We start from the raw sequence: 22,670 nt of genomic DNA, 5'->3' as shown, positions 1-22,670 counted from the left end.
TAAAAATAAAAGAGAAAAACATATGTTTACACCTTCTAAATTTGAAATGCATCATATTTGAGTATGAAAAACGTATAAGTTGAGACTGGTTGAGAGTTAACTCCATATATCTCAAAGGTTACTTGCCGTTTGATGCGGCAATTCGTAAGTCATGTTAGACGTGCAATAAAATATTCTATAGTAAGGAAAGGGTGACTAAAAACGTTATTTCATTATTATAAAAAATATCTTTATTTATTTACACAAGAATAGTAATCCTATTCACGTTAGAAAAGTAAAACGTCAAAATAGTTTTATACTATACGTCGATATTTAGCTTAATAGTAGAATAGATCGTATCGAGCAGCCCAGACATGGTTCCGGGGCGGGGACTGGGGCTGGGGCAGACGGCAGAGGGTCGCCGGTCAGGGCGGGGCCACGGACGAGGTCGCCGCCGTCTCGCTTTCCACACTGTCCTCGCTGCTCGTGTTGAGAGCGCTGTCCAATATCTTTATCGTCTGCGCCACCTTCGTGGCGCTGTCGACGTCCGGACAGTTGGCGTAGGGCTTCACCAGCTGCAGGAACCAGTTCTGAAGCACCGACACGAAGAACTTCCCGAACTCTCTGTAAGCGTCCACATCTCCGCTCGACATTTTAATTGACACCAAGGAGCTTCTCGGCTGATGGCAGAACGTTATAGTCATCTGGAAACTTATATTGACCAATCCTTTTTCCGTGTTCAGTATCTCTTCCGTGATCCGCTTATTCCTCTCCACGAGGCTCATGTTGCTCATGCTGTACAACCTCGTGAACTGTTTCCGTTTCCAAATAGCCTTAGGTACTAGTCCCAAGTATTTTTCCTTTTCTTTCTTCGAGTCCGGGTTGACCTTTTCCTCGACTTTCCCAAGCTGAATTAGGAGCATGGATTCGAATATTTCGAAAACGATTTTCCTCACGACGACCCTCCAGTCGGGAGCGTCGATGTTCGCGATCATGTTCGGGAACAAGTTCACCCGAAACTCAGGGCTGTTCATCCGTCGCGGTAGTTTCGGTTTCTCAAGCAGGATCTTTGCAAAGAATCCTTTACATTTTTTGGGTGCTTCTTGCTCGTACGCGTTTGCAGCGAATTTGAAGTACGCTTTGATATCTTCGGCTAGTTTACTGTTTATCGTAGACGCGACATTATGACACTGCTCAAACGGATCTTGCACACAAATAGACGTGTTGAACCGCATCGGCATCACCAAATCATTAATAATGTTATTACGATATCGTTCGAACGCTTGGGGCAAACTGTTCAGATCTTTGAACAATTCCTTCCTGACCGGATAGCCTAAATACGGGCAGACGATCAAATCGTCGAAGTTGAACAGAGAGTAATATTGGAAAAATCCTCCGAAAAGTTCGGAAATGGAAGCTCTGTTGTTGATCGGGGGCAAGCTTTCTCTGCGTGCGTCGAACGCCACGTTCCAGTGGTCGACGATTTCTTCTCGAACGTTCGACTGCAGCCACTGCACCGACGGCAATATCGCCACCGGGGGTTGTTGAAGATAAAATATGAGGAGCATGGTCAACGCATAGTTCGTCAGTTTCCCGCTGCCGGACATGTCGTGGACCCTCGCCCAGTACTTGATCACGACGGCCATCGGCAGTATTCGGGGGTCGGTGTGCAGCAGGAAAGCGACGAGTCTGCTGTTTTTGGTGCCGAGTTCAGTTTTGAAGGTCAAGTCGCAGGCGGTCTTGGTGGGCACGTGCAGGAACTTGACGATGGGGGTGTTGGCGCGCGGGATGGCCACCACGTCGGCGAAGGTGGCCGGGCTGGACTGCAGCACCCTCTTGGCGCGCATCACGTGGTTGGCGGCCGGGTGGCGCTGGCGCGGCGGCACCAGCACGAAGCAGTCGGCGTCGCTGGAGCGGATGCCCAGCCCCGTGGGGATGGAGCCGAACGGCACCGCCGTGCTGCCTGCCGACAGACGGGAGGTGAGCTGAGGTGACACAACTCTGTATACCCCTTCTAATTTTTAAACTATGCAATGAAAAATTAAAAAAAAATGTGTATAACGAATTCAAACTCCAAACGAAAATTGGTTTGAACAAAACCGTCTTAAGCAGTTTACGAAATATGGGATAATGTCGTTATTTTCATGTTACTACTATTTAGGAATCGCCTTGCGTTACAACAACGCACGTGGATGTCGCCAAAACTTCATACAATTTCTACGTTCTTCTGCGTTGATCCGACGACGGTCGTCAACATAACGGAGCACGACTGCGCAATGGGCATGGATCTTGAATTAGAAAGCGAAGAGCCAGAGTGATCTCTGTCTACGTACCGGGCCACAGAGGCTGGAGAACTCGTTCCACATCAGCATACAGCGTGCTGATGGCCGTGACCTCCTCTTGGGACAGTCGCACTTTGCCGAGGATGCTATCCAGCTGCTGGGTGAAGTCTCCGGCCAGACTTATCTCTTTTGGGTTTGTGATGCCCGCTGCAATACACAGCAGCATATTATGTCTCAGTATTGCATTATAAAAATATCTACACAAAATTACAATAACTAGATTCGTGGAAGAGGAAAGGAGTCAATTTAGAAAAGTTCGATGTTGAATAGAAAATGGTTCATTATGTACATTCTGTGAAAAGACATCAAAGTCAAAACGAGAAATATATAATGAAGTCTTAAGGATAATTTTCTCTGTCTACGGACACAACAATGATTGGTGAAGACTCGAGAAAGAGAGAACACTCACAGAGCTGTTGCTTTTTCTCCTTCTTGGAGATATGGTCGGCCATCGGGTTGGGGTCGAACGCCTTCACCGTCAGCAGCGTGCCATAGATGCTCACTTTGTTTGACGCCTGCGGGTTTCAATAAATACATATTATAAAACTGCTCTCTACTGCGTCTGTCTGTCTGTTCGCGATGAACTCAAAAACTGCTGCTACCGCACGGATTTTCATGCGGCTTTCACCAATAGATTGTGTGATTCCTGAGGAAAGTTTAGGTATAATTTATAATGTTTTTACCCGGGCAAAGTCGGAACGGTTCGCTAGTTGTTTATAAATTAGGGTATTAAAAAGATTCTTGTCTTTGTTGAATTTTGAAGGAGGACAATGACTGTGATCGAAATGATCAAAAATTCACCCTGACATAGATTAAAAGCCAACTTATTTGGGAAGAAACAAATAGTGAGCGTAAACCCATGTCTGACTATAGACCATTTTACAACAAGACAAATCTGATATTCCTACCTCAATAGGAATAAACTGAACCCTTATAATAATTACTACGCCTCAAAAATACAAACTCACAAACGCTTACCTCTATAATAATAGTATAGATAGACTCATATGAGATATGTACCTCTACAGCGTTCTTTGCGTCGTATGGCGTGGGGAAGACGAGCGTGGCTTGCTTGGCGCTCATCTTGTGCACGCGCAGGTTTCCGAAGTGGATGAACGCGCGCGTCAGGTCTTGCGGCTGCGTGTAGATCGGGTAGCCTGGGGCAAGGAGGTTATATTATATACACTTTTTGTATTGTAGGTATACTGTACTTATTGTATACTTGTATTCGAAAAAAAACATATAATAATGGTTTGCCTTCTAGCATGATACGGACAAGCAGTTTTAAAATGAGTTTCTTTCAGCATTTCTTCTCAGCAGTGATCGTTCCGAAACGTCCTAATATGATTACTATAAGAATATTCCTTCCCATGTTGTTCTGGCAGTTAAAAAAAATTACAGTCTGTCTGCTTCCATTGATTGATTGTAACATTCAATGAAGGGAAAGAAAGGGCTATTCACTGGAAATTATTTTCATAGGCGATGAGTTAGCAGCCTGTACTGTTACATTTAATCTCACAACACAAAGCCATACAGCTGAATGAAACCTTCGAGATTATATTGTTGCTATATTTTTCTTGCTATTTCCATCGATATTAACGACGCTTGAAAACAACATTGCGTAGTTTGTATGCGAGCTATTTTTTACAGTAAGAAAAACCCAGCAATGTACGTCGAAACCGCCAAATTTGGCAAACTGCGGATAGTGTGGTGAGAATGGTTTATTGAGATAGAAGCTTAATCATGTCACAATCTCAAATTGATCCTAGATTATATACCATACCATTTTCCTATATAGATGCAGTATGACATCTTTGATTGCGGGGTAGACGGAGCCGTGAGTTGCGAAACTGGAAGGCTACGTTTGGCTGTATGGTGACAGGTTGCCAGCCCATCGCCTATAAGAACAATTTTTGTCAAGTTTATAGCCCTGGATTCATTCGCTTATATATTGTGGAAATCATTGAAATATTATAATAATGTTTGAATTCAAACTAAATCTGGTTTGTTGCCTGCTTTGTCCACCAGGTCGATCTTATTGATATTCTTCATATCTACATATATTGGGTACGGAGAAAGACTTAACGGCAAAAAGATTTAATACTCACGATTTGAACAAATATAATTGATTCAAATGAAAAACTTCACTTAACAACGGTCTCAAGTCACCCTAATCGAAATAACCATAAAACGAGAATAGGTATCAATTATAACACACTCGATAGCGCTAGAAAATTGTGATGTTATGAGCAAACTCAAATGACAGTTGGCTACCTATCAACTAGTCGAGAAAAAAAATAAACGACGAAAATTTCAACTACCCTCGTATACTCTTAAGAAATATTTGAGTTTACATCCAAACTAACTTAAAAAAAAAGTTTTTATCGAGAAAAATAAATAGAATCATGTTAAATCTTACGTCACGTTAATACAAATGTAATATCACATCGACTTCCCATACAAAAATAACGCCAAAATAATATTCAGAGCGTGAATTCACAATCCATCAAACATAATCCTATTAATCGAGAAATATTTGTATCTTTATTTACTCGTGTTTTCAATAACTATTAGCGATCTCGTTGAAATTTGAAATATAGGTTAATATAGGCTAAAATTGTTAAGCCAAGTCACGTAAACAATACCGCTGACCCAGGAACTATCCTGTTATTGAGATAGATCTAGGTTTCTATCGAAACACAATTCGATAGAAATCTAGCTTGACAACTAAAAATTTAATTTATTATTATTATTTAGTTATAATTATGTATGACAAGATAATAGCGCAAGCAAACGTTTAAAAAAGTCGGTGAAAGTTTCATAAACATATTGTAAAGGCTGTAAACAAATTATGACCCTTGTTTCCAGTGCATATAATATCTAAAATATACGCTGCCATTTATACCATATTTTGTTGAAATTTTTTACGCATTTTAAGATTTTGGCCGCAACTTTCGACCGACTGCACATTAAATCGAAGTGGTGTTTCTTTAGGTGTAATCAAAATCTGGCAGACAGGAAAAAATCTCTTTGAAGCGTATTTTGCGTATAGAAAAAACGCCCGCCATAAAACTGGACCACTTATAATTCTCCCGCGGAATCTTACTAGGCGAAAAAAAGGAATAATAACTTTGATATTCCATAGGAAACGACAGCATTCGCTAACAGCCATAAAGGTCAGTCATAAAATCATGTCACAACTGAATCTTCTACATTTTATTGGCTTCTTTTATACGCTGACCTCAGGCGTCACGGCCTTTGGTCATATAGTTGCCTATCAGCTGTTAAACTAGGGCGCAACCTTAGTCGCCTTGTGCGCCGTCAAGGGGATGATATCGAGTGGTCCAATTCCAGGGCGGGACCACACGAGCACATAGCGGTATACTGACCGAAGACCTGGACCCTGCAGTCGATCTCCTTCTGCGACAGCTGATCGCGCGGGGAGCCGGCTGCGCGCCCCGCCATTTGTCATGGAAATATCTGATCACCTAGTGACAAAGCAAAATCCTTACTAGGTATTATATTATAAAAATAAGTGTCTGTCTCGCGTCTGTCTGTATGAACGCGATACGGTGACCACCAATAGATAGTGTTATTTCGGAAGTTTAGGAGTATAATTTATTATGGTTTTATCCAAGCGAAGCTGGGTTGCCCGATAGTATGGGGACAAAGAAAACTAGCAAGCGTAGCCAAATGAGATACAACATTTCCGTACACTTCCCGCCTCATTTCATACAAAGCGGCAGATTGGGCCTTGTATAACCGGTCAAACGGTAAGAGACAAAATACCATATTAGCGCTCTGTCTGTTTCTTATATTGTCGTTTTTTATGTATTTGACAGATTTTGTTATGTGATGTGTCCCACTGCTGGGTAAGAGTTATTTCATTATTTTAACTATTTTATTTCGTTATTCAATAGTTTATATTGTGCTATAATACATTTATTAAAATAATAAAATAACGGGTACCTACTTGAGAATTTCAAAAATATTTAAATATAATTTTCTTTCATACCTTGTCAAACACTGCTCCACTACTCAAAATTCACTTTACAAATATATGATGTTTAGGAGAAAGTATAGTGTAGGAGAAAACAATGACCAAAAACACATAGTACGCACACAAAAAAAAAAACAAACAAGCGCGCGCGTCTTCAAATCGTGCATTAGATACTAACACGAAATATAATAAAAGATAATTCAAAGCAATAATGGATAAATGTTATCTTGATATGGCTCAATCAAATCACTTGGTAAATAACCTCAAAATAGACTAGACATTAATCGAGTTAGCGTCGAGTTGTGGTGTCTATTAAGCTAAAAACATTGAATTATACTAACATTACCTCAATGGTCAAAATTTATTATAATCAGCAGATTATGAAATAGATAGAAATAGCATTAAATTATGTGACAGTGTAATGATTAATCTATACATACCTACATAATATACGTATAGTAAAATTGTAGATAAGTTGGCTATGTACACATAGGATATATCAAAGAAACATAATTATGGTGCGGGGGATCTCTAAGGCACTTATAGAAGCGAAAACAGTTTTAATGTTTTCGATTTCTTCTGCGCATCAAGCAAAAACTATTAGATGATTCGTTGCTGTTTTCACAGCCGTATAGCAGATGGTTTAAAATATTTATGGCGATCGTTGCTTAGAACTTGAGACATTGACAATGATAATATAACTAGCTTTTGCCCGTGGCTTCGGCTGCGTTAATTTTCGGAAATGAAAGGCACCCTATGTCCTTCTCCATACTTTAAAGTATGTAGATGTATGCAAAGTTTCAAGAAGATTGGTTGAGTAGATAGAGCGTGAAGGGGTAACAAACAAACAAACTTACTTTCGCCTTTATAATATTAGTTAGGATTACTATGTGTGATGTACGATTTCTTCTCAGCAGTGGTCGTTCCGAGCTTCCGTTCTGTTTGTAGCTTGTGAGAAATAACTATAAATATAAAAATTGACGAGAAAAAGAGCCTGTGAAGGTTTAATTTCGGAATAAATGATTTGAATTTGCAATAAAATGACTTGAGATTTTTCTTTTATTCTTTGTAAAGATCAATTTACGCGTAATTCATAGTAAATAAATATAACAACATAGATAATTTAGCAATTATTCAATTGATTTGATCAACAGGATTCACTGTTTGTAGTACGTACTGTTTCATCGACATGCAAAGAAGAAGTAGGTAGTACTCAGTACCTATAGACTACCGAATTGATATAATTAAAACAGACTTACAGGTAATTCCCCCCGTTGGTAGTGATAGATTAGCCACGCTTAACGCATTACGTAGTTAGTATGCCACTTACGATTTTTATATTAAAATTCTTTGTCTAAAGTCTTTTAACATTATGTAAATAAAATAATTTAGTGAAAGCGAAAGATATTGAATAAAGAATTAAGTGGAACAAAGTAATGTATTGGACATTACCACTGAAGTTGAAGATAGATAGATAGATAGATAAAATGTGTTAAATAATGTAGATAGTTTAATCAGTGTAGGTATAAAAAAACATTAAAAATATTCGTTTTTGGTATAATGTTTTAAAATAACTTATGACATTAAAGTGTAATATTCTAAATGACTCATGCAATATTAATTGGTTTTAATAATTCTGTGGTTTTCCAAAAACATTGTAATGAAGAATAAATGAAATAATTAACTAATTATGAGCACAACCAAAATGTTAAACGAAAGTTACTAGACAGGACATTGACAAAAATTTTAAAACATACCAGTTTTAACGTCAATGACCCTCTTGAAATATTTGGTCGGCAAATAACCGTCGTTGTTCCCACTGGACAGTATTACTCCATTATCCGATTCAAAAAACTTGATTCCATCATTCAGAGCCTTTCTCAAGTTTATGTGAATGTGCAGTTCTATGTTTTTACGTAAATTACCGTTCCCAACAGCGCCCTTAGCAAAATGCATGTGCTGACGTTTCATACGATTAAGACCTTCACTTTGTATCTTAGGCCACCATTTTTTAAATGTTCCATGGACCACTGTCTTGTAAATAGGCTGTAATATTTATCGAAATGCATTTATTGACTGAATTTCATGGGAATAAGCATCAACTACATGTGCTTCTTTACATGGGTTTTTCGATTTGGTTTGGTAGTCATATCACACAAATGACAAATATCACACTATTATAACAGTTTATCGCATTTTTGCATGTTCCCTGTGTCTAGATTGACCTGGGTCAATGTGAAAATGATTTTACCACTGGCCACCTTCCTAAAATTAACCCTTTTAGGGAATGCTATCAGTTACCAAGACTAAGTGTTCCTTAGTCACCTTGCCCGACATCTATGGAGGGTACAAAGGCATTAGATTGTATAAAACATGCCACTATTCGAGGATAACAGGAATATAATATAGCCATAATAAACTAAATAGGTACCTCAAGAATCGGAGTTAATATAGACTCGGACACTTCAGTTATAGAGTGTCCCTGATTGGCTCGGATCTCCAAGACATTAGTGTCTGGGTTGACCCTCAACTTGAAGCGCTGCTTGTCGTTGCTCTGTACAACCCTCTCGATGTCTGCTCGCTTGTACTTGCCACGGAAAGCCTTGTGTTTCAGTACTTCGTCCACTGAAAGGTAACCATCTGGGCTGGAATACAAATAAAAATATTATATTTTCTCTTTGCATCTTTGACAGGTAAAAAACCCACTAAGTATTGATAAATAAATATAAAATGTTTTATTTTTTATAGCCATGACAATGAATGTTTTCTTTTCAGCTTATTGTATATAGGTTGAAAAGTAAATATTCAATTCAAAATAACTTATTATTTAAAACTTTTCTATGACAATATTCATGTAAGGTTAAACCAGAATAAAATTATGCTCTATCCTGTGATAGACCAATCAGATGAAAAAAGCTGGCTGACAATTATTGAATAAATAAATGGACAGATATTCAGATGATTTGTTTTTTTGCTACCTACTGTATAAGTTACAAGACAGTATTTATAACTTGAAATTTCCCCACAAGTAACTTTATTTCGAATTTATATTGAAACAGTGTTAGCAACAAAAATAGTACATGAAATAAATGACTGACAATGCATTTACAGTGCCAAATAAAAAAAATCAACAACATAGTTTACAGATGAATTCAACCAGCTGTCAAAATATATAGCCGTCTCTTTTGTTCATCCAGTTTATGCTAAGACAAAACAATGTATTTAAAGAAAAAAAACTGTCTATAGGTACAAAAATATTACCAATATAGATTGAAAAAAATGAGTTCCAACTAACCTTATTTGGAATCCTTCCTTAATAGCCCCGTGCCGCAATAGCCAGGACAAAGATTTGCTGCACTGTACGTCTTTGTGATCCCTAAAAGCAAGACAATTCGTATTAAACTTGCTGCACTAAGTATATTTAAAATATTATAACAATAGTTCGTATTACCTACAGGAGAAACATACATTTGACCCCGAAAAGCCCCACAGTCACTAGATAATACAAAAATTTTGACTCAAACGCATCAAACAAAATATAACGGTCAACACAAATAAGACACCATGTGGTTTAACAGGTTTCACGTTTGTAATCGCACTGGAAAACGATTTTTATATAGGTAGTACGAGTTAAAATTCAGGTATATAGAGATTTCTTCGCGAACTGAATAGTGAATTAAAATATTTGAACAAATTTCTCCTTGAACTCCAAAATGACCCAACAATAGAGCCCAGAATCGTAGACAACCCACAATCGATGACAGCTGTCAATGTCATAAATAAAAACCATAAACCATAACACGAGTTGTGATCGTGATCCACTAATCTAGTTCAGCTTGTGCAATTTTTTAACCGACTTCTTATAAAAAAGAATTTAACAAGCGAGGCTGCGCGCTGCATACCGCCACTACCACGCTTGCTTGAAGCAAGCGGAAGAATTTTTCCTGTCATGTTTCGTTCAACTAAATATGGAATACATCTCATGCCAAAACAGTCAGCACCCAATAAATACCTACCCACTCGAAATTATAAAATGTATATGTGGAGTGAGATAAATCAATTTTATTTATTTTTGTGAATTTTAGATGTGGATGGATTACATTCAAATAAGAAAAACAGCACAAAATGTTAAAACTTTTCATTATCCTTTAGTGGATTTTTACCTTTTACCAGTTGAAAATCAATATAAAACGATGCATAGACAAGAAATCATAGAGTTCAGGTCAGCTGACTTAATTTTTATCATTGGTCTTGTGATAAGTTGTGGATCTCCGCCATTCTCAGTTGGTCTATTCCGTCTTTCTCTTCCTGTGAGTTGGATTTTTATTGTAATTGTTAAAAATAAATTACTCATTGCATTAGTTTTAAGGTGCTTGTGTTATTATTTCAAAGGAATAGCTGCTGTAATATCAAATTTTGGTAAGATCGTGCCTAATTCTGCTGTTGTCAAAATTTTCACTGCGCCTTGTAATGTCACGCATAAATCTATATTTTTGGTGTATTTTAGTTGTTATTTAATGTCTAAATATTGTAACAAGTCTTCGATGAGACTACGCACCCTATCGTGTTAGCATCATCTTTGGATCTAGACCAATTTCTTGAAAAAGAGATCCGCCCTATGTATCATGTGATCCTGTAAGTACTACAAACTGATATTACATACACTGAGTACTTCACTATTTAATCAATTAAAAGTGGTAATATTGATCTACACATTGTCTGAGTACCGAAAAAAAGTCTGGGAATACTTACTGCACATTTTTGAATTGTGCCTGAAATAATTTGTAACATGAATTAGAGAACATTTCATATAAAATTTATTTTATTTAGGTAACTATTATCTAAAAAATATCTCTTACCTCTCATAATATCTCTATTATAAAATGTATCTCTTTATTTTATTTCAAGAATATGATTAATTTGTTTTCTAAATGTACAGTATTATTTTGATTCCATCACCTGCCAGAAGAGGTTTGAAAAAGCTTAGAATAAAATATGTTATTTATTCATAGATGTGAAAATATCAAAATGAAAATATAGATACATAATAGATAGAGTTTCTTCTTGGATTTCTTCTCAACATCAATAGTATATCTACTATAATTAGTGCTTCACTCATAAGTACTAGACTTACCTCAAAAATTAACATAATATGATAATGTCCCCTGTATTTAACCAAAAAATTATGTTGGTTTAGATATGTGGTATAAATGAAGACCACATGTGGTATAAATATTCTATGCTTAATCTTTATACCCTAAGCAAAATCTCTGTACAATATTTCTTCATGTATCAAGCCACTCTTGGTAGTAAAGACTTTCTGTTTATCCAATTTTCAAAAAAATATCAATGTGATAATACATGTAACATTTTGACAGTGATTGATTGTTTTTATCAGCTGCTAACAGTGATGTGTCAGCTGATTGGTACAGACTTTCCATTACCAAGCTAGTGTCCCACAACACAAATGTTGAAACTTATTTGCCAACTCATTCTGAATCTGTGAAGTGGTGCTGTGTGTGTGTGTTAATATTGTCCTTTTGTAAGTTTAGTACAAGACATATTTATTCCTTAAAGTGCAGAACCAAGAATTGTCAAACTCAAGTCTGTTTAACATTAAAATTAAGATTAAAAAAAAAATTACCAATATTTCCCGTAAACTTAATCTTATATTAAATGTAAAAGTATGTTACCTTTACATTAAATATAGGAGTATGTTATAAACACATTTCAGTTAGAAGTCTCATCTTGTGGCAATCTATAATATGCTATATCAATGATAACAGTGGAATTACAACACGATTTTCGGCACCTCATTACTTGATGGCATATTGACTTCAATAAATTCAACATCATTACTTTATGAAGTTTTCTGTTGAGCAGTCTAATGGTGCTCACAAGCATGTTATTTTTATAATTTTTTTTATATTTGTTGACATAGTTCACTTATATTTGTGTTCCAGATAAAGACTAATCTCTCAAGATGGCGAACAAGACCGGTTTGAAGACGATCGCCAATGAGGAGAAAGAAGACAAGTTTGGATATGTATTCGCTGTGTCCGGTCCCGGTATGTCACATTCTATTCTAAATCTTTTTGGTAATATATATTGTACAGTCTACAACACGTCAAGTTTCCCTGCATAGACCTTTATATTGTGGTGATAGCAACTATTTTGCCATGAATTATTTAATGTGCTGTTGACTGTACATAAAAATACAACCTTTGTTTCTGTTAGAAAATTGCAAAATTTGTTAAATTTCAGCTACATATTTCTATTCTTATCTAGTAACTTTTGAAGATCTATGTTGAGTTTGGGTTCCAGGTTTTCAGATTGATTAGAATAGTCTCAAAATGAAAAGATCGATCTCACAACAGTTGGTTTTTTGTATCCAATTATGGCTGTGATTTTACAAACGCCCGCTGACGTCACCCTCCTTAGGAATGCTATTGTTGCCTGTCAGCTGTCTGGGCTGTGTGTCCCTCATTCGCCTCGTACGATATTTTAGGGCTTTACAAACCACAACGCTACAATGCAAATGAAATATGCAGATAGACTAAAATGAGTATATATTCTGCGACAGTCGTAACGGCGGAAAAAATGGCCGGCTCGGCTATGTACGAGCTGGTGCGCGTCGGATACAACGAGCTGGTGGGCGAGATCATCCGCCTCGAGGGGGACCTCGCCACCATCCAGGTAACCCACCCGCACACTCCGACCGATGTCGAAATACAATTTTTGTGTAAACATGTAAAAAATTATATGTTTAGGACAAAATTGTGCTTCCTAGTATTAATTTTTTTTATATTAAACTTAGAACCTTAATGAAACATTTACAATGATTCAGTATAAGTTTTAGTTTATACAATAATGTGTATAGAAAAAATTCCGCTCTTTTTTTAGAAAACGAGTTCTATACATTATGTGGGATCAGCAAAGAATGACGTTTCCGAATATGCATATTAAAAAATATTGTCAGAATTTCACCAATGGATATATATAAAGACACTAAAAAATCTCCCACTATAGGTATATGAAGAAACATCGGGTGTGACCGTCGGCGACCCGGTGCTCCGCACAGGCAAGCCGTTGTCCGTGGAACTGGGCCCTGGTATCTTGGGCTCCATCTTTGACGGGATCCAGCGTCCTCTGAAGGACATCAATGAGCTCACACAGTCCATTTACATCCCGAAGGGTATCAACGTGCCTTGTTTGGCCAGAGAACACGATTGGGAGTTCAACCCGCTCAACATTAAGGTAATTTATTTTTTTTGTACTTCTTTGATAATTTTGAATCTTATCTGTACATATATACTGGAACTAGCAAACACGCGGCCCACCTGATGGGAAGTGGTTACCGCAGCGCCTACAACATCTGGGATGTCACACGCGTTTCATTGTTCTAATAGGCTGATAACCAATACCTAATCTATCTGTACTCTGACGGTCTACCAATCCTGGCCAAGGGCTATGGCTAACCATTGCTTGGACAGTAAGAGTGGAGATTGAGCATTCACTCCCATGGACCATGCACTACCAAATGTCCTTCTTTCTTTCTTTTCAATTGACAAATCAATAATATTGCTAAGATATTAATGTCGTGTATGTAGTTTCATTTTATTTATTTAAAATAATAATATTGTTTATATTGTCAGGTGGGGTCGCACATCACGGGCGGAGACCTGTACGGCATCGTGCACGAGAACACGCTCGTGAAGCACAAGATGCTGATGCCGCCGCGGGCCAAGGGTACTGTCACGTACATCGCTCCCTCCGGCAACTACAAAGTTACCGTGAGTAACGTACTTCCTATTTCGTTATTCGTACAAGACTACTAGGTACAATATTTACGTGTTTTTGTCAATTAATATATGTATTAGCACATTACAAATTATGTTATTTCTTACAAAGACAAGGCAAAGACAAAGATTATTTATTTGCAAAAACATGAGTTTAATTTTTTTTACAATGTGGTGTTGAAAGGAAAATTAAATCCTACATGTTTCACCGTCCACGGGTGTGTTGGTCCGTTCTGTTTCATATAATTAATTGTAGATTTCTCACGCAATGTGGGAGTAACCTCTACGAGGCGGACACTTTGTTGTAACTAGGTAAATGATACCAGAGAACCCCGTAGAATAATCTATTTGGGAATTAACATCTTATGTAGTTAAACTGTGGCGTTGCCTTAGGACAGCGCGAACGTGATTGCGCAGATTTGACAAAATATTATTGAAGAATTATAATTTCCATTTCTTTATCAAATCACGTTTGGTTAACAGGGCTGTTCCACAACGTGTCACGTGTTTATGTTTCATGGTAGCCCCCCAAGACACAGACTTAGCCTAGTGTTAGATCACTAGTCTACTGTAATGTGCATGTAATTCTGTTCGATAAATAAATAAATCTATTAATTATATTCTAGGACGTGGTGCTGGAAACAGAGTTCGACGGCACCAAGACGCAGTACACGATGCTGCAAGTGTGGCCGGTGCGGCAGCCGCGGCCCGTCACCGAGAAGATGCCCGCCAACCATCCGCTGCTCACCGGACAGCGGGTGCTGGACTCTCTGTTCCCGTACGTAACGCTCGGTTGTGTCTGTCTGTGCGCATACCTCGGGAACACAATCAGAAAATGCCCGCCAATCATCTGCTGCTGAGATATCAACGGCTCTCTTTCTCATCTGAGCGTTATCCCGGTTCCTTCCACAGCCATTGAGCGTCGGAGCCCAGGGTGCTTTCCTACTTTTGCGTCTCCACTTAGCACGGTAGGAGGCATCCGTATTTGCCAGACCATTGGCACGCATGTCATCACTGACGACATGAAGTCAGCATTTCTTGTGTTGAGAGATATTAACAGCATCTGTTTGTTCTGGCTCTATTCTTTTGTAAATAGTTGACCATTCTCAGTATCTGTGTGACTCTCCCTAATCTTCACGTGTTCACTATAATAACCATATGATTCGCCACAGTTGCGTGCAGGGCGGCACCACCGCCATCCCCGGCGCCTTCGGCTGCGGCAAGACTGTCATCTCGCAGGCGCTGTCCAAGTACTCCAACTCTGACGTCATCATCTACGTCGGCTGCGGGGAGCGTGGTGAGTTTTGGGTTCAGGAGTTGCCATTTTGTTCTAGGACGCATAAAGTATTGTTTTCATTATATTAGAACAAAACTAGTGTACACCGCATAGACAGAAACACGACACGAAAGATCAGAAAGCTATTTGAAAACAGAGTTTCTTAAAATATCTACAATTATTTTCATAACTCTCTTTGCATTAATATTTCACAAATTTTTATTTTTAGAGATTTGCTGATAGCATATACTGATTTTATGAATAATTACATATTTTTGTATGGATATAGCAAACGCTTTCGATATTATTTATATTAATCATCTTAAAAAAACTGTTTGTCTGTGGCTTAAAATGAACTTTATACAATCACATTTCATATCAATTAACTCTCCAGGATAAATAATATAAACAATAATCATGTGTAAAAAAAACTTCACTACTTTAAAACGATGGAGTGCCCCAAGGCAGAATTCTAGCACCGTTACTATTTATTGATATTGATTTGATAAAAATATGTTGTATTCCTCTCAGGTAACGAGATGTCAGAAGTATTGCGTGACTTCCCCGAGCTGACGGTGGAGATCGACGGAGTGACGGAGTCCATCATGAAGCGCACGGCGCTCGTCGCCAACACCTCCAACATGCCCGTGGCCGCCAGGGAGGCTTCCATTTACACTGGTCAGTTCCGACTATTTAGGGAAAATATTATAATTCCGGGGCTACACTATTTTGGGAATTTTTGTGTGTTTAAACTTTCATAAATTGTATGATTTTGATGCGGTCGCTCAATTGTTATTTACGGTGAAGCTGCGTCGTGTCGTTAGTAATACATAATGGCAAAAAAAATTCATTAAAGATCTGTTTCTTTTAGACAGATTGTAGTTGAATTACTAGGAAAAAAATCTCATTAATATTATCAAGGTCAAAGATTGTTTTTATTACTCCACGCTCGAACAATTTTTTATGTACCTTTTAATAAAATAAAATAAACACATGAGATACTTTTTATCCCGAAAGTATAGTATAGACATGACCTGACTCATGCGTAAATTCGGGAATGGGTGCTGTCACAGGGTGTTTCATATCGATATATATATGTATACTTTTTGACTATGTACATTATATAGTTTGATATATTATTAGAAAACGCTCCGTAATGCCCCTTGTCCGTTGTGGTTGCAGGCATCACGCTGTCGGAGTACTTCCGCGACATGGGCTACAACGTGTCCATGATGGCGGACTCGACGTCGCGCTGGGCGGAGGCGCTGCGGGAGATCTCGGGGCGGCTGGCGGAGATGCCGGCGGACTCCGGCTACCCCGCCTACCTCGGCGCTCGTCTCGCTTCCTTCTACGAGCGTGCTGGGCGCGTGCAGTGTCTCGGCAACCCCGACCGCGAGGGTGGGTATCATATACGCGAAAGGTTATCATTTCATGCACAAAGTAAGATAGCATAAGATTTAGACAAATTAAAAAAAAAACCACCGATATTTACTTCAAAACCAACTTTAGAACGGCTGAATAGAAAATCCGGATCTTTTTTTTATTGTTCCTTCTACACTCTTTTTTATATTCAGACCGGCTACATACACTCCGATTTAAGGGACTACAGAAAGGAATACAGTTATTGAAAAGAAATATAGGACGATTTTCCTTTTCTATTAAATACCTGCATCCTTTTCTGTAGTCCCTTAATCAGAGCGTATATAACCGGTCCTAAAAAATAAAGATTTCTAAAAAAATTGTAGCATAAATTTTAATATGATTTTTTATGCAAATTTTTCAACGCTGGTGGATAAAGAAGCCACCAGTAAACCACTCAACAGACACAGAAAAACTATTAAACATAACATTCTTTATATGACCCAAAGGCTGAGTGTTAAATCTACATAATGTACTTTTACAAATAGCATTTTTATACTAACTAACCAACTAAAGGGGCAACCGCGAAAGAGATGACGAGACGATATTGATGGGTTCCTGCTTTGTGATTAGGTTTGTGGCACCTGCTTAGATTTGTGGGAAAAGAAAGCTCACACACTACTGGGCAAAGGTCTCCCGCCCTTGCCCAGCAGTGGGACACGTCAACAAAAAAAACCCAACTGTCCGCAGGGTCGGTGTCCATCGTGGGCGCCGTGTCGCCGCCCGGCGGAGACTTCTCCGACCCGGTGACGTCGGCCACGCTCGGCATCGTGCAGGTCTTCTGGGGGCTGGACAAGAAGCTGGCGCAGAGGAAACACTTCCCCTCCATCAACTGGCTCATCTCATACAGGTACTCGTCGCATCTCGCATCGCATACAGGACGATAGAGTCACAAAAAAGTAGCTACGTGCTTGGTTAAAAACACAATATGTAATGATTAATAGTCATAACGACTCGAAAAGAAGACGAAGAATGGGCTAAACATGTTATTCGTAACTAGCAACGTCTTGGCGCAAAATGTACTTTTCTCCCAATGTCCTTTCTCATAATGTCCTTTCTCAAAATGTCTTTCTGATAATGTCCTTTTCTCAAAATGTCCTTGTGTGTTTTTGATGATAATTTAGATAAGCAACTGATGTCCTTTTAGTAAAAAAACTGTTTTACAGTTTTTTTTACTAAAAGGACATTTTGAGAAAAGGACATTATGACATAAGGAAGGAAATTATGAGAAAAGGACATTACGACAAATGGACATTTTGAGAAAGGGCATTCTGAGAAAGGACTTTTTGAGAAAAGGACATTTTGCGCCAAGACTACTAGCGAGCTGGCCCGGCTTCGCGTGTTTCAAATAGGCTGTTTTGTATGTAACCTTCGTTCATAATTTGTCTTAAAAACATTGAAACTGCATCAATATCCATACATGAAAGCTTGAAACATTTATATTTATTAACTAAGGGCCTTCGTGCTTACATAAGATATGTCATCGTAACTTTTGTTTATTGACGATTTGAAGATGTTTTATTAATAAGTATCGTAGTTACATGTGTTTTTCAATATTTTTTCTTTTTTTTTCAGCAAGTACATGCGCGCGCTGGATGACTTCTACGACAAGAACTACCCCGAATTCGTACCCCTCAGGACTAAGGTACAATAGCGCTTTTCATCACGTATTAACTCCATAATTAGGCGCTAATTTGCAAGGTGTATATAGTGTGTATATATAAATTAGACTTCAAGGAAAATTTAAAAAAAATATATAAGTCAGGAAATGCTGCCACTGTTCTGAGCTCACAATTGCTAATCTCACCTGAACATTTTTCCGGATCGTAGCGCAACTGATCGTTGGATGATATATATTTACATGTTTTTGTTAAGATTTATATGTAAAACGTAATACATAGTTGTGTATCTATATTATATAAAGTAGTATGTATCTATATTATATAAAACTTGCGTTACTGAGTGACTGACTGACAGACAATGCACAGTCGATACTACTGGGCGTAGAAAGCTGAAATTTGGTGTCTACTTTCCTAGGACTGTGTAGGGGAGCACTAAGAAGGGATTCCTGAATTTCCTGAAATTCCCACTCACATATACGAAGTCGAGGGAAAAGCTAGTGTGGAATAAAACACGGGTTATTTTCATGGTGCAGGTGAAGGAGATCATGCAAGAGGAGGAGGATCTGTCGGAGATCGTGCAGCTCGTGGGCAAGGCGTCGCTGGCGGAGACCGACAAGATCACGCTGGAGGTGGCCAAGCTGCTGAAGGACGACTTCCTGCAGCAGAACAGGTACACTGACGGCAGTGCAGCTGTCGTGTTATTATACTAGGTATTCGACAACGATTGTTTATTTAGGGCTGGTAAATTACGAGCAAATTTATTTAAAGGCAACAACGGCGAATATGGATGATATGTGACAGAATTTGTTTTTGTAGTTAAAGGGCTTCGCGCAGACATCTTCCCTTGATTGACTTTTACAATCTGCGCGACATTTTATATCATTTCTTCCTCCCAGACCAGCGTGTAAGATGATAAAACATTATCTTTTAAAACAGCACTAACAGAGAATACTTGATAAAGACCGAGTGTTCCCAGCCAAAAGGAGATAACGCCTTTCTCGATAGACTGTATTTTATAAGTTTCTTCTTTGTTTTCTTCTTTTTCAATTTAGGATGATATACATAACTTATTAACGTTAAACTAAGTCTACTGCCGACTTCCAAAGCGCGGGTGAAGAAGAAGCGGCGCAACAAACTTCTCCAAGGACGTCAATGAACAAATATAGATCTTATACATATATTAAAAATTAGGAGGACGAATTTACATCATTATTAAAAATGTCAAAATTTAAATGAATAAATACAGTCAACAGCACATCAACCTACCCAAATTCATTGCAAACTCGCCGCTAATACCGCGCCATAGTGGTTCATCCGGGGTTACTATTAACTGCTAATATTATAAATGCGTAAGTTTGTGAAGTTTTATGCAAAATTGACTCAACGGATTGTTATGAAATTGGGTAGAATATAACCTGGAATAACACACAGGGTATTTTAGTCTCGAAATTCCCGAAGCCCCGGAGCGCAGCCAGTAAACCTAGTTTAGCCATAAATATTGTAAAAAAGAAAAAATATATTTTTCTATTGCAAATAACATTTATTGCTTTTACAATGTGTTAGTTTAATAATGTGTCGTATTCCCGGACGACAGCTACTCGGCGTACGACCGCTTCTGCCCGTTCTACAAGACGGTGGGCATGTTGCGCAACATCATCGCCTTCTACGACATGTCGCGGCACGCGGTGGAGGCCACGGCGCAGTCCGACAACAAGGTCACCTGGAACGTCATCCGCGACGCCATGGGCAGCGTCCTCTACCAGCTCTCCTCCATGAAGTTCAAGGTTAACATTACATGCCCACCGCCCGAACGATGAACGTACAATCATTACATTCATAATAAAGATACAAGTGAACTATGTGTCACTTCTATATTTCAGTGTCACTGACACTCAAATGTGACGTCGCGGAAGAGTAATAACTTCAAAGTATTTCAAATTACTGTGTTAATGATAATTCTTTCAAATGTGTGACACATTAAAATCACACGTATTTAAAATAGCGTCTATACTAAATGATACTAAAATATGAAGTTACGGTAGAGTAATGACCTTCGCAAAAAAGCTATGTTTATCCGATAGCTACCTTAAATTTCCTATAAATTATCATAATCCTCTTAAATATTTTATCATTAGACTGATTTATAAAAAAACTCTTCTCAATCTAGGATTATGTAAAGAGCTACTTTTATATTTAGAATATTTTAAAAAATTAAATTTAGAATATGAAAGATAGTTATCTATTTTATCTAAATTATACATATTCTTTTTAGAATTTTCTGACCTTCTCATATACGTACCCTATTGACGTGTGACTCGTTTAGAATGTATAGGAATGGAACTACGACGTCTATCGGCTACGACGCTTGCATCGGCTACGATTGCCGTAGCACGATCTACAAAATTTCACTGGCAAAGATTTAAACTTAGATCGGCTACGAGAGATTCGGTAACAGTGCTATGACGTTTGTATCGACTACGAAATCGTTCGTATATAAAGATATATGATTTTGAATAATTTTTATTGTATTTGTTATTAATTTATATTTTTTCTTCCAGGACCCAGTGAAAGACGGCGAGGCTAAGATCAAAGCAGACTTCGACCAACTCTTAGAAGATATGTCGGCGGCCTTCCGCAACATCGAGGATTAGATATATACATAAATATATATAGCCACCCCACGCTGTCACGGTGACCGCGCAAAACTAAACCGTGATCCAACGAAGTAAAGCCCCATTTTGAATGACAAGTGATATGTAAGGCGTTATTTTATTAAGTGTTGATAAATATAAAATCAAGAGATTTATTCTTTTTCGCTGTTTTCGTTTATACTGTATGTAATAATGAAATAACGTTAAACTGATAGATAACCGTTGATCGGTGAAATTCGCCAAGGAAGCGCGGTCGACGAAACAGCGTATTGTTAATACATAGTTGTAATATAATTTATGTGTTACGAACATCTACGTAGAGTGCATAGGTCTGTATTACTCGCAATCAAATTGATTCCATTTGTTGAAAATCTGCGTATCGTAGGATTCCTGCGGTTGCGGCGCGCGGTTGTACATAGACGAAGTGATGAATCCATGCCATAGAGACGCGGAGTGCCGCGTTCACACGGAGTTAGTGGCTTAGTGATTGGATTGCTACTTTATGACCAAATTGGAGTATGATTCAGTGGAAAAAAATTCTACTGTGGAGTTTTTTGAGTCGATAACTTGACTGTTCAATTATCTAATAACTCATGTAAGTCCATGTGAACGCGGCATGCGAAGCGCGCCGCAGACTCGCGACTCGTCATTCAACTAGTTGTTATTTATATTATTAAATAATAAAGTATATTCTATTTATACATTAACAATGAATTATTTCGCCAATTGATATTTTGCAGTGTGTGTTGAGGTGGCACCAGTACCCTGTTGCATTCCACGGTTATTTTAGTACAGAATAATTGTTGTATCTGCCGCTTCGACGATTATTTAACCGACTTCAAAAGGAGGAGGTTCTATGTTACAGTATTAAGGCCGTTTAGAATTGGTTTGCGCTTTGACTAAAGTCCGATGAGCGGTTATTTCGGAAAATAGAAACTTCAAAATTTTGGCAACCGATTAGACTACGGCAACCACTTTCCATCAGACCGTATCCTTATATTTAACTATATTACTATTGAGGAGATATTTTTACTATCGTAATCCCTACATGATATAAGTCGAGTCGAAGCGTAAAACCAAAATTACATCTAAGATTACGTAACGTTAGCGAGTCAAACATTCGCTTTTTATCTGTAGACATCAGATGTGTACAAAATATAATCGCAATAAATATTGTTTGGTTTTTGTGACGTTGAGTGTTGAGAGGAGACGAAAGTTACTATAAATAATAAAGTTTTGAAAAATTGACTTTGCCTTTGATTTGAATACAAAATATTTTTTTATAGCCTGTTTTTGTGTCCCACTGCTGGGCAAAGGCCTCCCCTTCTGTCTTCCAAAGGTCTAATAAGTAATACAACATATATTTTACCTATAATAGTACCTTACTTTTCTAATGAGACTACTGTCGTCGGTTGAATTAATTTGGCGGAGTAAGTTACTATATCCTCGGTGTGGAGGTAATTGAAAAATTTGACTTTACTGGGCAGTGACATAAACAAAATTTACCGCGGTTTTTGACATTAGAAAAAAGTATCTGATTTGATCCATTGGAAAGTAGCCAATGGAGTCTTCGCTGCTTTGT

General features: G+C 38.0%; 3 protein-coding genes across 9 annotated transcripts; 1 reads left to right on the top strand and 2 right to left on the bottom strand.

Annotated features, from left to right (window-relative positions):
* Positions 1–204: 204 nt before the first annotated feature.
* On the bottom strand, positions 205–10,075 carry LOC128673997 (uncharacterized). Of its 6 annotated transcripts, XM_053752197.1 has the most exons (8): positions 9,773–10,075; positions 9,583–9,697; positions 8,753–8,966; positions 5,711–5,809; positions 3,342–3,478; positions 2,731–2,836; positions 2,313–2,468; positions 205–1,942 (listed from the first exon to the last, which is right to left on the bottom strand). In XM_053752197.1, the coding sequence occupies exons 4-8, from the start codon at positions 5,784–5,786 to the stop codon at positions 405–407; spliced, it is 2,013 nt and encodes a 670-aa protein (XP_053608172.1). In that variant the 5' UTR covers positions 5,787–5,809; positions 8,753–8,966; positions 9,583–9,697; positions 9,773–10,075; the 3' UTR covers positions 205–404. The 6 variants fall into 6 exon arrangements, with proteins under 6 accessions (XP_053608172.1, XP_053608173.1, XP_053608174.1 ...); XM_053752198.1 differs by lacking the exons at positions 9,583–9,697; positions 9,773–10,075 and adding an exon at positions 9,304–9,427; XM_053752199.1 differs by lacking the exons at positions 8,753–8,966; positions 9,583–9,697; positions 9,773–10,075 and adding an exon at positions 8,079–8,218.
* Positions 8,602–12,151, bottom strand: Tpt (tRNA 2'-phosphotransferase). Its single transcript, XM_053752975.1, has 4 exons — positions 12,117–12,151; positions 9,617–9,697; positions 8,753–8,966; positions 8,602–8,658 (listed from the first exon to the last, which is right to left on the bottom strand). Exons 1-4 carry the CDS (start codon positions 12,149–12,151, stop codon positions 8,602–8,604), a joined length of 387 nt encoding a protein of 128 aa, XP_053608950.1.
* On the top strand, positions 10,499–22,336 carry LOC128673998 (V-type proton ATPase catalytic subunit A). 2 transcript variants are annotated; one of them, XM_053752204.2, is made up of 14 exons: positions 10,499–10,631; positions 12,285–12,389; positions 12,905–13,017; positions 13,351–13,578; positions 13,977–14,114; positions 14,747–14,898; positions 15,293–15,417; positions 15,928–16,074; positions 16,579–16,794; positions 17,506–17,665; positions 18,391–18,460; positions 18,971–19,107; positions 20,032–20,221; positions 20,996–22,336. In XM_053752204.2, the coding sequence occupies exons 2-14, from the start codon at positions 12,305–12,307 to the stop codon at positions 21,086–21,088; spliced, it is 1,854 nt and encodes a 617-aa protein (XP_053608179.1). In that variant the 5' UTR covers positions 10,499–10,631; positions 12,285–12,304; the 3' UTR covers positions 21,089–22,336. The 2 variants fall into 2 exon arrangements, with proteins under 2 accessions (XP_053608179.1, XP_053608180.1); XM_053752205.1 differs by having other exon boundaries at positions 10,627–10,740.
* The last annotated feature ends 334 nt before the right edge of the window (positions 22,337–22,670 follow it).

The sequence above is a fragment of the Plodia interpunctella genome, chromosome 12 (genome assembly GCF_027563975.2).
Source record: "Plodia interpunctella isolate USDA-ARS_2022_Savannah chromosome 12, ilPloInte3.2, whole genome shotgun sequence".
Classification (NCBI taxonomy): Eukaryota; Metazoa; Arthropoda; class Insecta; order Lepidoptera; family Pyralidae; genus Plodia; species Plodia interpunctella.
Note: the sequence above shows the minus strand (reverse complement) of the source record. Positions and strands in the feature narration are given on the sequence as shown.